The following is a 14454-nucleotide window of genomic DNA, read 5'->3' as shown; positions in this document are numbered from 1 at the left end:
ACTGTAGCATATACCTACATTGTGGTTTAGTCTATTTTTACATACATTAAAGTAGGTAGAGTAGCATCAATATAATTTGTACCAGGACATTAACACGCGCGTTTTTTAGCAATTTTTAATAGTAGCTTAATAGTGCAATCTATTTAGTAAGTACTTAGATCATTAAGTTTAGTAGTATAACGCAGAGTAGTATAATTGTTATAACGTCTTTGCTTTGTCGCATAGAAGGTAAATCATGCTAAAGTTAATGTAATAGTGTGCAATATGAATTACAGGGTATGTATGGGGTTACTATCTAGTTATCTGTTTGGGTATTGGGTATATAAAGGAAACCAACCAATAATTTCGTAAATATATATATTTAAATTTATATCTTCCATCAATACATACATTCAACTGAAAAGTAGGACATTTATCATTCAGCTTACAATTTATACAATAACATATTGAATCCAACGCCGTGATACATTAATTTGACAAACTTTTAATAATAATATGAGGAAGACATTGCCAGAAATAAATAATCGTCACAAACACAGCACCTTTGATATAAATGAAAAAGGCCATAATGATTGACTTCAATAAGGTATAATATTGATGGAGGAATAATACTTTACAAAATAAAACTTATCGAAATATCTTCGGTGTATGCTAGGAGCTATAAAAATTGAAAATAATACAACTAATTAATTTCATAACTAGTAAGACATTACAATCCCTTACCACGAGATCAGCGACTTGTGACGTCACCTGGTGTTGCAATCATTTAAATATACATTTCTTATGTTGTTATTTATTTCAAAACAAAAAATAATATGACTCAGGTATTATTAGCATTTTCATTTTAATAATCGAGATAATGTAGTCCCTTTGGTGATTTTACAGTAACTTTTACCAATTGGTGGGTCAATCATTTTTTAATAATCTTTGGACTTTTGGAATATTAGAAATTTGTTATGTCCGTAATCACATAATTATTAATTTAATCGCATATTGCAACAATTTGCGATCGAATCGAATCAAACATACAACACTTATTATCTACTATAATATAATACCTAATTATTTTTATAAAGTAACAAAATTAACTTATATTTACAGTATTATTAAATTGATAGCTGAATTTCACTATTTTATCTATTTATGTATAAATTTTATATTTTAAAAGTCATCGTTTTAGTTATTCAAGATACGTGATAATTATAATAGGTATATCAATTTAAAAATAAATCATCGGCCTCGTATAGCCTTTGCACACTAGGATAATACAATAAAGGGGAAGATTAAGAATGAATTAACAATTCTGTGAGTGTTAAGGCACCGTTGGTTAATAGGTATGGTAATACATAAACTTCTGTTAAATCTTTATAATAGAACCTTTAGGTTATACATTTACAATTAAAAATAAATTCCACTGGTGGATGTGCATGAGATCAAATCCGACATTGTTTGTGAAATTCTACATTTAATTTAAAATGAAACGCAGGAACGTGACTCAGTATTGATGAATGAATTGAGTTATGGATATCATCGTCGTTGTTAGATCGAGCAATCGAAACACTCATATTCGATGATGGAAATAAATAAAAATGTATGTGAATTCAATGGCAAAGTATAAATAATTTCTTAGTTGTAGATTTGTGACCGAAAGTTTGCATTATAATGTGGCACGTGCGATAGAGTAGGTACTTCAGTACTAGTGGTGTGATATCGCCGTAGTCTGAGCGCGGTCGAGAGCGCGCAGCGGGTTCAGTCGTCGTCTTTCTTTTCCATTTTAGGTTCATACATTGCGTGAAGTTGTTCGGGGGATATTCTGAAAAGAGAAATATTTTGTTAATTGTGAAATAAAAATAACCTAAATTCACTATAACAATCATTTTCATTTATTTATTTCCTCCCACAATCAAAAATTACAAAATACATAACACCAAACTTATATTATATATTACTGAAGTGGGAGTCAGGAGCCCAAACTGAGTGAACCCCGTGCTATCCTCCTGTGTGTTCCCCCCCTCGTTAATAAGTTTATTTTATAAGTTCGGAACTCGTGTGTGGTAAGAGATAACGATATTTATTATTTATAGAGAATCGGGAAATAAGATATTATGGAATGGAAAGTTTCACGTGAAGATCTTGGATATTTTGACTATCTATTTTTATAAAACAAATAAATGATAGGTATCTTACCCAAGCAAGCTTTGCAAGTCGCAAACAAAGCGGTACACGTAGCGCTTCCCGGCCGTTTTGTGGATGATGTTCTTGTCGTAGTAGTAGCGGAGACCTCGGGATAGCTTCTCGTAGTTCATTTTGGGCTTGTTCTTGCGGATACCCCAGCGCCGGGCAACCTGGGTAATGGTTAATAATTCATTAAAATGTGAAATATTTATTTGTAAACATTTCAAAATGAAGAAACGAAACATTTTTACAACGGAGTTTTATTTGGAAACTTACATTTAATAATCCATACTAATATTATAAATGCGAAAGTAACTCTGACTGTCTGTCTGTTACTCAATCACGCCTTAATTACTGAACCAATTGGCATGAAATTTGGTATAGAGATACATATTTTGATACCCGAGAAAGGACATAGGATAGGTTTTATCCCGGAAATCCCACGGGAACGGGTTTTTCTTTGAAAACGCGGGCGAAGCCGCGGGTTGAAAGCTAGTACATAATATGTTGATATAAAAGTAGTGAACTACATTAATAATCGATTTCGATGCCAAAGAAGATCATCCTTGGCATCAAATACTTTCATGATTAGAATGACATTACGTATCTATGAGCTTCAACTCATATTTACAAGCAGACACCTCCATGTGAAAGGCTTGTAACTATATCTACTTAAAGAAAATCCTTCCTTTAATTTATCACATAAAAATGATCTTACCTCATCAGGGTCAGTGAGCTTGAACTCCCAGCCGTCCCCAGTCCACGAGATGAAGCCCTGGCAGCTCTTGTCCGTCAGCAGCTCCAGCAAGAACTGCCACAGTTGGATCGGCCCTGAACCTGCACAGATAGTACACAGTTGCTTTACGATATACAAAACATTGTAGATAATAAGGGAGTTGAAAAATTACATGGAGAGGAAATTATTTTCATTTTTATATTATTTTCGGATTTCATATTCATATTTTAAGAGACCAAAGACTTGTCATTGCTTAAATATATCAAACTAGAGCATTGACGTAAAATATACATATATCAAGACTCACAGACGCACTCAAAAAATGTCCAAAGCAAAACTCTGCCTATGCGTATATTAGGCACTGTTTTTAGGCGTTAACAATAGTCTCTGAACATAAATACTAAAAAAAGGGGCCTTAATTTGAATGAATGTTTATCGCCTCGGACATTTTTTGACGACTGGTAAATTTTAAAAATATGTTATGACGATTCAAAAGTGCTTCTTTAGAAGAAATCTAAATGAATAAATAAATGTTTGAGTTTGATCTTTTAATAGACAATTGTTACTTGTTATTCTAGTTGTTTGTAGTGGACATTTTTTGACGACCTTTTTTTTTAATAACTCAGGCCCCGGAATCACAGACACAATAGAAAATCTATTGTGTCGTGGACAGATCGGGCCGTTCGGGGCTCAATGGGTTAATAAGTCATTATTAGTTTACTTGTAAGTGAGTTGTACATGTCGTCAATGTGGTTAGCCACCAATATATTACCGGTGAAGCAGGGCCCCGACGCGGGGTAGGGCAGCTTGTCCTGCGGTATGAGCGCGTGCTGCTCGCCGGGCCACTCGCCCCACTCGGCGCACGCGCCGCCGTACTCCGGCGCGTAGCCCTCGCCGTACACCTCGCCGCCGTACCTGCCGCCCGCCGCTGAAACCGTACCTTTATGTTACTTACTATAATAGTATCTATATGCATATAAAACTCAAAGGTGACTGATATAGTGATCTATCAACGCACAGCCCAAACCACTGGACGTATCGGGCTGAAATTTGGCATGCAGGTAGATGTTAGGACGTAGGCATCCGCTAAGAAAGCATTTCCCGAAATTCTTGCGGGAACGGGGAAAAACGGGGATGCACGTACAAAGTCGTGGGCGGAAGCTAGTTATATTATATGTGATATTAGTATTGTGCTTGTTACATATTATGATATTTAATACGAATGGGTTATGCTGAAGAGTTACTGTATAAACTTGAATAGTAATAGCAAAACACCTACACATGGTACAGATACTGCTTTCCGAATCGGTGGTAAATGTTAAAAATATGTAATGACGATTCAAAAGTGCTTCTAAAAGCAGTCTAATTGAATAAATAAATATTTGAGTTTGAGTTGAGTTTGAGACCGAAAAGGCTGATTTATGAATAAATTTAGTATTGTAAAAGTACAAAAAGTACACAAAGGTGTACGCTATGTGCAAAATAAACTTGAATAGCAATAGAAAAACACCTACACATTTTACATTTACATAACATGTACCTAAGTACATTTACAAATACTAGTAAATTAATGAAAAAAGAAAACGTATTGTATAATTTTGATTTTAAAGTAGTCGTTAGTGGTTGACAGTCATTTATAAGACGTGGAAGACGACACCCCATGAATTTAATTGCCAGACGATACAAGTCGGCTAACAAGTCCGTTTGAAACTTGCAACTGAATACATACATACATTAATTAAGAACCAAGTCAGAAATCCCTTTGTTCTTTATTATCGTTACATCTTTCCTAATGACTTGTCACTATTTTTTTGCTTGCAAAAGGCGTCTGTGTTTTAAATAGACTTTTAATGTTATTTTTTACCGTTTGATGTCTTTGTTTACGCATTAATAATATAGCTGAGGGGGAAAAGTGATTTTTTGTTACTTAGAAATAATTCAAGCTCTATGTTTATTTCTATGCAAGAAATAAAAAATTGCTAACACGGATAAAAAATGGTCATGGTGGCGTATATGAAAAACAAGCTAAAACTCACTTCTAGGATATGGCTTCGTGTACGCGTGAGGTTGGTATTTGTGCTCGTGTGTGAGCAGCGGCTGCGTGTGTGCGTGCGCGTGGTGGTAGTACTCGTCGAGGTAGGGCTGCGCCGGCGCGGGCGGCGGGTACTCCGGCTGGTAGTACTCGTCGAGGGGCGAAGCCGCCGCGGGCGCGGGCGCCGCCGCCGGGGCTGCCGCGCCGCCGCTCGTCTCCGTGTAATATGTGTTGGTTTCGCGGGGCCCGCCTGTCGTGTAGCCACCTGAAATAATAACTGGTAGTTTAGGACTGGTAAGCTTAATGTAACGTTAAACACATAGATAAGGATCTATACTTAATATTATAAAGCTGAAGAGTTTTTTTTCGTTTGTTTGTTTGAAGGCGCTAATCTCAGTATCTACTACAAATCGGACGATTTGAAAAATTCTTTCAGTGTTAGATAGCCCATTTGTCGAGGAAGGCTTATACTACATATATATCATCTCGCTAAGACCAATAGGAGCGGAGCACTGCGGGTAAAACCGCGGAGCACAGCTAGTAACAGATATTTAGGATACGGAAAGTTTTCTTAACTTTCCAGGAAAGTAATAAAAGTACCAAAACTGTGGTTTACTGGTTTACGGATTCCACATACATAATAAATGAAGTATATCGGATTGAATATGGTTAGTTCAAGGGCGTGCGTTAAAACTCGTGAGTGTGGTAGAGCGCGGGAAGCGAGGCGCGACGGTCGCGGTTCACGGCGCGCCCTTTGTTCTGCGCGTGTCCGAGCGCGGACACCGCGTGCGTTGGCGACGCTACGAGCTACAATATCATACGTTGTGTAGGATTTTGAATTATAATAAGTAATTATATTATGAAATATTTCTTTTGGAGTTGTTCTATAAAACATACTATCAACGTTGTGTATGCAGTGAGGTAAAGTGAAAGTAAGTTTCTGATTTTGGAACTGAGCAATTATATATAATTTGTATAAAAATATCATTACAAGAATACACGAAAACTTTACTTAGATATACAGGATGTCCCACTATTGGTATACTAAAGCGCTGATTACACCTAACGAGTACAGTGGCGAGTCAGTAAATACGCTCTCGGCCGAGACAGTTGCCGAACCGAGTGGGTGTTTACACGTATTTCACTAGTGGCGAGTCAGTTCAGTTTTGATCACGACGCGGACGTCTGCAATGGATCGAAAAAAAAAAGAATTTAAACGGGTTTTAAATCGGCTGTTACCAGATATTAAATTAACGAATTGTGGGATTTATTAGAAATAATAAATAAAAATAATAATTCTTTGAAAAAATACAATGACAAAACGAACGAGTGGCGAGTGGCCGAGTGACGCGACGAGTGCGTGTTTATACCTGCCGAGTGGGATAGCGAGTGGGTACTCGGCCGAGTAAACAAATTGGGATTCTAGTGACTGTCTCGCCGCTCTTCTCGGCCGAGTACTCGGCCGAGCACTCGTTGAAGTGTTTATACCAACCGAGCACTCGGCCGAGGACACTGACTCGCCACTGTACTCGTTAGGTGTAATCGCCGCATAAGCGCGAAGGAACATGTAGTTTTGCATACACTGATCACGAAAAAAATACCTGAAAATCCATGTTTTCTTCTCTAGCTTCGCACAGCCGGCATATACCGCTTCGCTAATACAGTAGCACCTCGTTAAGTCGAACCTCGATAAGTCAAAAACCTCCAAATCTCGAAAAAATGTCTTGTTCCCTTCCCTTCAAACCCGAAAACCTCTATTACTTGAAATTTTGTCCCTCTGTTAGTCGAAATAATTACCGAGTCCCTCCAAGCCATTTTGGTACATATTTTCACTCTATAACTCGAAAAATCAAATTTGACCTCTGTATCTCGAACATAGCAACGTTTTATTTTACAACCAGTTTCTTAGAAAACATTTTAGGAGTATACGATAATTAATTTATGACTCACGAAACACGTGTTTGCGTTAAGTATCTGATGACGAAATTATCGATTCAGTAGCTCAGAAAACCGATACTAATGATTAAGATGACATAGAAGACGTGAATAGTACATGCGCTCCATGGGTGTCCATCAAAGGGGCAAGAACCGTATTGAATACCTTACGAAATTTTATAAAGCAAACCAGTATCTTTGAAAAAGAAGAATTTTCTGCTCTTTATACATTATAAAATGCTAGAGAACAACCAAATTATCTAAAGCAAAAAAAATACTGACTTTTTTTAATGCCATATTTTTTATTTTAAAATGATTTGAAATAATATTCATATAAATAAAAACATGTTTGTGACCTCTGCAAGTTGAATTTTAATTTATTTTACCTCTGTAACTCAAAATTGATAAGAATAAACCTCAAACTCTTTATGTCGAATCAAAATCCGCCTAAGTCGAAATCCTCCATAAGTTGAAAACTCTATAACTCGAATTTTTTGGCGTCTCCCTTGATATTCGACTTATAGAGGTGCTACTGTATAAGCATTTTTTCTATGAAAACATAATCTTAGACGATAGCTCACGTGCTGGTGGCAAAGTTGGGCGGGTTGCTTGTTATGGGTGTACACATAGAGTTTTAAGAATTCATCTATTTGAAAAAAAATGCTTCTGGAATTTTATAAGTATTTTTTACGAACTCAGCGTATGCAAAACTATAACCTTCTTTGAGCTTAGTATATACCAACAGTGGGACACCCTGTATATCATGTTTGTTTTTTGTAGGTATTTGTAACTAAGAAATAAATATATAATTCAAACATCCACGTGCAACATTCAGTTGTTTGAAATATAAAATCGAGTCTACCGATCCTAAGCTATAATTTAAAGCATGTACAGTTGGAACTATCATAGGAGCAACGCGTGAACACATTCTGTGATTGGATAATTGTGTTACTGTCATAAGTACCAATTCGACGGGTCAGTAGTCCCACGATCATTGTTTGAGGGTATACAGTATCAATTTATCTTCTGCCTACAGTCAATTATATTAGCATTCAGACGATTCGATATGTATTGGATTAAATTTGAAATACGTGCATAAAGACGTATTTAAATCGTAACAAGTGATGTCTATTTTTTTTGTAACTTATTTTAGGAATTAATAAACAATAGGTAGAGCTTTTTTATTATGACTCTTTTGTAGACATGTAAATAGCTTTAATTGATAATATTGTTCGTTTTTTAGAAACGTTGAAACATAATGTTTTATGAAATTTTTATTTTTACCACTAAAACCTTTGTTAAAGGTCAGAGCACTTTTGAACACAAAGTTTTTTTGGATAGGTGTGATTCCCACGGTCAATGTGCGTGATAAACTTTTTTGTTTGAGCCAGCAGAGACCATGTAGGTACTTCGATGTACAACGTCACGCAAAATGTTCTATAGTAACATGAAATGGAGATAATAATAGATAATTTAATGTATGGTAGAGTCGTGTAAATAGGCTAGTAGGGTCTTATATAGGTACATATTTGTTTTTCTGCTTTGCATATAAAAGGTTATCGTGTTTTTCTGTTTACACAGGAATCGTTGATACATATCAATGTTAGTTAGTATACTTATTTTTAACATTGAAACTAAACAAGATTTTTCATTATAATTGTTCATCAATTATTCACGTAACGTAGCTTCAGATAATGAAGAAGAAACACAGTATTTCACGCTTGAAGACACATTCCAAACATATCGTTAAAATGGTAATGTTTTTTAACGCGTCACGGAAAGACTGATGTTACGATGAAAACAACAAAGCCGCAAACAAATCACTCAGTGATGTCAAATCGACTAATACGAGTATTTTAATGAAGTGAAAGTGGCTCATTACAATTCCCTTCAGTCGTCACAATAGCGCCCATAAATCTGCTACAAAACATTTAAACTACCGAAAAAGCTCCCGCGGAGGTGAACTTATGACCTCTCGTACGTCACTGTTCAGTCGACAATCGTGTATACCTTAAAGTTATTTGGATGAAAATGTATATTATATTTGTTACTTAGAAAATTAGTAGAAAATTAACATGCATAATTTTAATTAAAAGATAAGAGTTTACCCTCATTATATAAACGATCTATTTAAAATATACTTTACATACGACTTTGAAAAGAGGTTTACATTCATTCCTCACATTTATTGAGGTCGAATAAAAGACAAATCAGACGAAACACAATTATAATCGTCCACATATAAGCATTTATAAATTCGATATGACGCGAGTTCGGCGCGTATGAGCGAGGGGCGTGTGCGCGGGCGGGCGGGGCGGCCAATCCAGCGCGGCCACGCCCCGCGCGCCAGGTCGAGAGGTCGCGGGACTTGGCGACCATTGGCGCGGAACGAGAGGTTCGCAGCAATCCGTCTGTGACCACCTTTACTTTGCCACTTCCAAATACAATATAGACGTTTTTACATACGTATACCTATTGGTAATTGCATCCATAATTTAAGTACTCTTAAATCTGTCGAGATTTATTCAGTAAAATTGCGTAGCGGTTAGTTCGACGAAGTCTTTTAAATCATGTTATTGTAGTGCTTTATACATTTTATATTCTATTTCCTTTGCAGTTTCAAATATTATGAGACGAACGTCCAATTAATGATTTAGAAATTTTGAATATTATTTAAAGATCTGAAGACATGTGCGACAGAAACAAGAGGCAGATGGCAGCTGGCAGCATCGTTTTTTTTATTTGTCCTTACGTAACTTGAGAACTGCGAAAATATTCCTGGGACGTGCCTTTTTTGGTCGCGCACGCGCTCTACCATACCATATGGTGTATATGACGACCGACGACTTCAAAATCATATTAAGTTATCCGTATCAACTATCTCAATAATTAGGTACTACCTAAGTTAAAACCTTTTGGTATACAATGTACAAAAAACAAATTAGTAGAATTAATGAACTTTAAAAAAAACTCTATCATAGAGTTATATCGTTACGTTATTAAATTTTTTCCTCATTATTAATTGGATACCAGCTTTTATCAAGCGCCATCAATAACCCCAACGTAAATATTATCTGTTATTCTTCTATCTTTATTTACTACCTGGCTATTTTTTGAAAGAATGAGATCACAGCTCTAATTCAAAGTTCCAAGCGGAAGTTTGATATGATTTTTTAATTTTAGACGCAAAGCAACCGCAGGTGATAAACCGTTGACGGCTAGATGTCATGCACGTGCTATTTTGACATTCATCGCTCATTAAGGATTATGATTTGGGCTTTTTAATATCTTGGCATCATTAAGAAGTAAAACATTTTTAATTTTTTACTTCATTTGTTCGATATTTCGGTTTTCTGTTCAGAAATAAATGTATTGGACTTATAAATTTATTTGTAACCAACAATAACAATCCTGTTTTATTTTATTCTAGGAAAAGTAAAATAAAACATGCATTATATTAATGTTAATGTCCTTTTACACGTGCCAAAATGTAAAAAATAACACGTGTCACCATGAATTTGGAAATAATTTGTCGAGTGACGAGAATGTAGCCTAATAAATTGCTAAAATATGAAAAATAGAAACGCGAAAAAACTACAACAACATTCAAAATAAAAGGAAATTGCTGTCAACGCATGGAGTTTAAATCAAATTCAAAAATTGGAGCATCATTCGACAGGAAATGTTAAATATATTAATGTCCAGCGGATGCTATTCTTTGTCATATGCTCGTTTCTATCATACCTAATTATTATTTTTACCAAGCGAATTTTGTGTCATATTTATTTTTTGTAAGTTTCAAGTGAATGTAGGTCAATTATTATCAGGCTTCAAAATATATTAACCGAACCGAGTCAAAGCAATCATAATAATAATACCTATTATATGATTACACATTTTCCTTAAACAAACGTGGATGTAACATAACACGACGATAAATTGTGAACAAAAGTAATTAATATTGATGAGGTTAAAAGTTTCGTACGTACATGGAATATGTTTTAAGCTCTACGACCTCTAGTCGGTTTATAATTAGAGGGAGTTGTATCCTGGACATACATGATCTACCGAAATCACATCACGCCGATATTTATTACCAATAAAACGCCGTATGGCACGCTCGTGCATATAATTAAACGTTTTTCGTCACTGCACACCGATGTGTATAAAAGTTAAGTTTTTGATATAAAAATAATATCGGGCTTACAATAATATCCGGTGGAACATAATGTTTGCATCAATTAATAAACACAGGCCGCGGGCGGCAGATGGTGATACCGATTTACTGAATAAAATATCTCGCTCCTGATATAAATTTACCGATGTCATGGCTTGTTTTAGTGCATAGGTAATATATAATTTATTAAATTAATTTTTATATCTGTTACGCGAATAAAACTGTGGAACGAAGTTGTTTATAAAAAAGCTCTTTCCATGTTATCTACTTATTTTATAATCAATTTAACTGAAAGCATGTTTGGCTCTTTAAGCTAGAAGTATGCTTCGCAATCTTTAATGCTCATTTAAAAAAAAAATATAAAAAAAATATATTAATCTTATCGTTTTAACAGAAAAAACTCTATTCCAGATAAAACGTATCAAACGTAATTTCCCAAGCAAATAACGCAATAGTGCTATATGCCATGTAGAGTCTAATCGCCAGTTTGGCAGGTGCGCCGCCACCTGCGCGAACGTTACAAAAACACCGCGTAGGGGGACCTGCTGACCGTACACTGTGCAGCTTATGACATGGGGAACCCATAAAACTTATCCATACTAACTTAGCCCGCCATAAAACATATGCTGACAGTATGGAAAGCTGAAAACGAACGGATGTCGCTTTATTCAGACTTAAGTTTAAATCTTTATGTAACATAATTATAATTATATAACATACAAATTATTGTACTTCGTTATGTGACATTACTTTTTCTGTATCATTAAAGTATCGAGGACTAAATCTAATAACCATTGAAGCTCTATGTTATATACTCAATATTAAAAATATACAGAAAACTACCATCAGTCTTATATATAAATTACAGCTTCTACTCCTCGTAAAAAGCGTGCATTAGGTTAATATATTAAAAAAAGGAACTATGCGTCTTGTGCGTTAAGCCGGAGACAGGATGTAGTGGCGCTTCGGCCGGCGGAAGCGGCGCGGGCGCATCAATGGCCGTACGTGACACGTTGTGACGTCATACTCTTTTTACTGCCATTTTAATGCCCAATATAGCTAGACTATAATCAATAATTTAAAATTTAAAAAATACATAAAAATTACACGCATCCAAGCTATCATTAATTTCATTACAATACAGCGCATGAATGGTAGAGCTTTCATTGATTCTTGCGAACGCATTAAGTAACTACACAGCAGCAAAAAGCTTTTCCGTTTCATATATGAATGGCGTTTGTGAGAATTTGTTTCTATCCGAAGACGTGCGCAGTTTCTAAGAAAAAATAGCTATTACTGCGAGTTGCACAGGAAAGCGAATCCAAAGTTAGTCTGGTGTGTCGCGGCTGATGGAAGTGAATATGAATGGGTGTTGACTGTTGTGACGTCAACACGTGTGACGTCATAGTGTCAATATTGGAATATGGAAACAGTTTTCCCACCATATGTTTAATAAAAATACCTATATATTGAAAAGAACGTGTCATATTATTATTTGGGAGTTCATACAGAATATTGCATGACACGAGTCGGTTGAAACATACAATAACTAAAGCCCTGAATAACAGCGTACGCGGCCGACTGCTTACATATTGACTTGTTAACGTTATTGTACGTTAATAAAGGTTATCTAAGCATCGAGGTCAAAGTCATTCTACTGTCTCACAGGTCATCTACACAACAGCTGCATTAGACAGGTGCCTAACGCGACTTTGTTCCATATAAAGCTCCTAATGATACCGTCGGAAATTATTCGGATTAATGTACATCCAATACTATATATCACTCGCTAATTATCAGTTAGGATTATGAAATTTATTAATAATATATTCACTCTGAAAAGGTTATCGTTACGCTAATAGAAAAGGTGGTAAGTGTTTAAGGTAATAATTTATAATTGTATTAGTTAGCAGTGTTAGCGGCCATTTAAATGATAATTTTTATTTATTTGAACTTTAAAATAGTTGCAAGCGCGCAAAAATAGAATATTATGTGATAAAAAATTGCAATAGAATAAAAATTTTAATATGAGCTTTCAACGATTAATTATATCAAATATGTGTACATAGAAATATAATAAATTCTAATGATGTGACAGTGTCGCGACTCGTTTCTCTAATGATATAATTTCATTGATATTTATTCGGACTGGCTTTTTATTGCTATTAAATTTGTAATTTTGAGAAGCGTGAGAAATTGTAGAATAAGATTTGGCCTTTTTTATAGTTGCAAATTAACCGTTACTATCACCGTGAGATAAAGATTAATATTATTAATAATTTTCCCCTAACTCATGCAGAGTGCACAAGTAACACATAGGTAATAATTTATAAGTATCATTTTTTGTGACTATTTTATTGATACTAATAGAATTATTCAGACAGATCTATAGTTAAAGTTATACGAAAATATAATATTTATGGGGTCTATGCTCCGCCAAATACAATACTTTTATGGTGCTAGATTATTCGATAGTCGGATTACAAACTAATTCGCTATTTCGCTCACGTCAAGCTGATCGAATGAGATTTGTTTCTGTAAAAGGAAGGAAATGATTACTTTAAGGTGATCGACCTGGACCGTTAGACACCTATATTATTGAACCATGCACTGATCATATTTTGTTTGTAGACAAGTCGCGATTATTAGAACAGCGTGCATATTTATATTTAGAAACGTGATGCACATTTCAATTGCGCAAACCGCAATACATAAAAATTATATGATCACTTACCTAGTTCCTACACAAGAAATGACGATTCTCGAAGCTAAAAGTTAATTCTTTGCATTCGAAATATCGCCTCAAAATATAAGAGATGTTATGTTATAATATTTGCAAAACTTATATTATTACTATTAAAACTGATAGCAAAGTAATATATCAGCGTAGCAAATAGGAAGCATAAATCTATTGTATAAATAAATTATATTTTATACAACACATTGTTTTAGCGATAATGCTATGTAGATGAAGTGTTCACATTATTTTCACGTAATCTATGTATGCAAATGTAACTTATATGACAATAGTGTAGGAGCTTTTTATGCGCGTCACGCGGCGGAAGTTCGGCGAGGTGCGCCCGCGCCGGATCCAAGATGGCGGCGAGAGTACTTCCGGCCGCAGCTCTCAATGAATCTCGCCTGATACTTGAACGATATCATTAAAAGCTCGGCGCTTCGTGCTTACAACCACAACTAATTGCATGATATTTGTAGAAAGGTGGCGTCTAGTAGCTTAGTACGTCTTATAATTTAATAGCTCAGGCCCCGGAATCACAGACACAATAGAAAATCTATTGTGTCGTGGACCGATCGGGCCGTTCGGGGCTCAATGGGTTAAATATATTATTAAATAGATAAAAAATAGAGCTAAGATATTTATTAAATTAATACGTTAAA

At 35.2% G+C, this 14454-nt stretch overlaps 1 protein-coding gene across 6 annotated transcripts in view; it reads right to left on the bottom strand.

The window, feature by feature from the left end:
* Positions 1-340: 340 nt before the first annotated feature.
* Positions 341-14454, bottom strand: part of pnt (ETS transcription factor pointed) — a 108778-nt gene continuing 94664 nt past the window's right edge. For 5 of the 6 annotated variants that reach the window (XM_089706207.1, XM_089706211.1, XM_089706210.1 and 2 more), the window contains 5 exons: positions 4948-5208; positions 3684-3839; positions 2894-3012; positions 2188-2345; positions 341-1813 (listed from right to left, as the gene is read on the bottom strand). In XM_089706207.1, the coding sequence (XP_089562333.1) occupies positions 1750-1813; positions 2188-2345; positions 2894-3012; positions 3684-3839; positions 4948-5208 (758 nt within the window). In that variant the 3' untranslated portion in view covers positions 341-1749. The remainder of the gene's footprint in view (positions 1814-2187; positions 2346-2893; positions 3013-3683; positions 3840-4947; positions 5209-14454) is intronic. The other variant, XM_089706209.1, reaches the window with a different exon arrangement.

The sequence above is a fragment of the Colias philodice genome, chromosome 18 (genome assembly GCF_061535455.1).
Source record: "Colias philodice isolate Cphi_HAF_F1 chromosome 18, ilColPhil1 Martin Lab GWU primary, whole genome shotgun sequence".
In the NCBI taxonomy this organism is placed as follows: domain Eukaryota; kingdom Metazoa; phylum Arthropoda; class Insecta; order Lepidoptera; family Pieridae; genus Colias; species Colias philodice.
The sequence above is the reverse complement of the archived record's forward strand: the minus strand, read 5'-3'. Positions and strand labels throughout refer to the sequence as shown.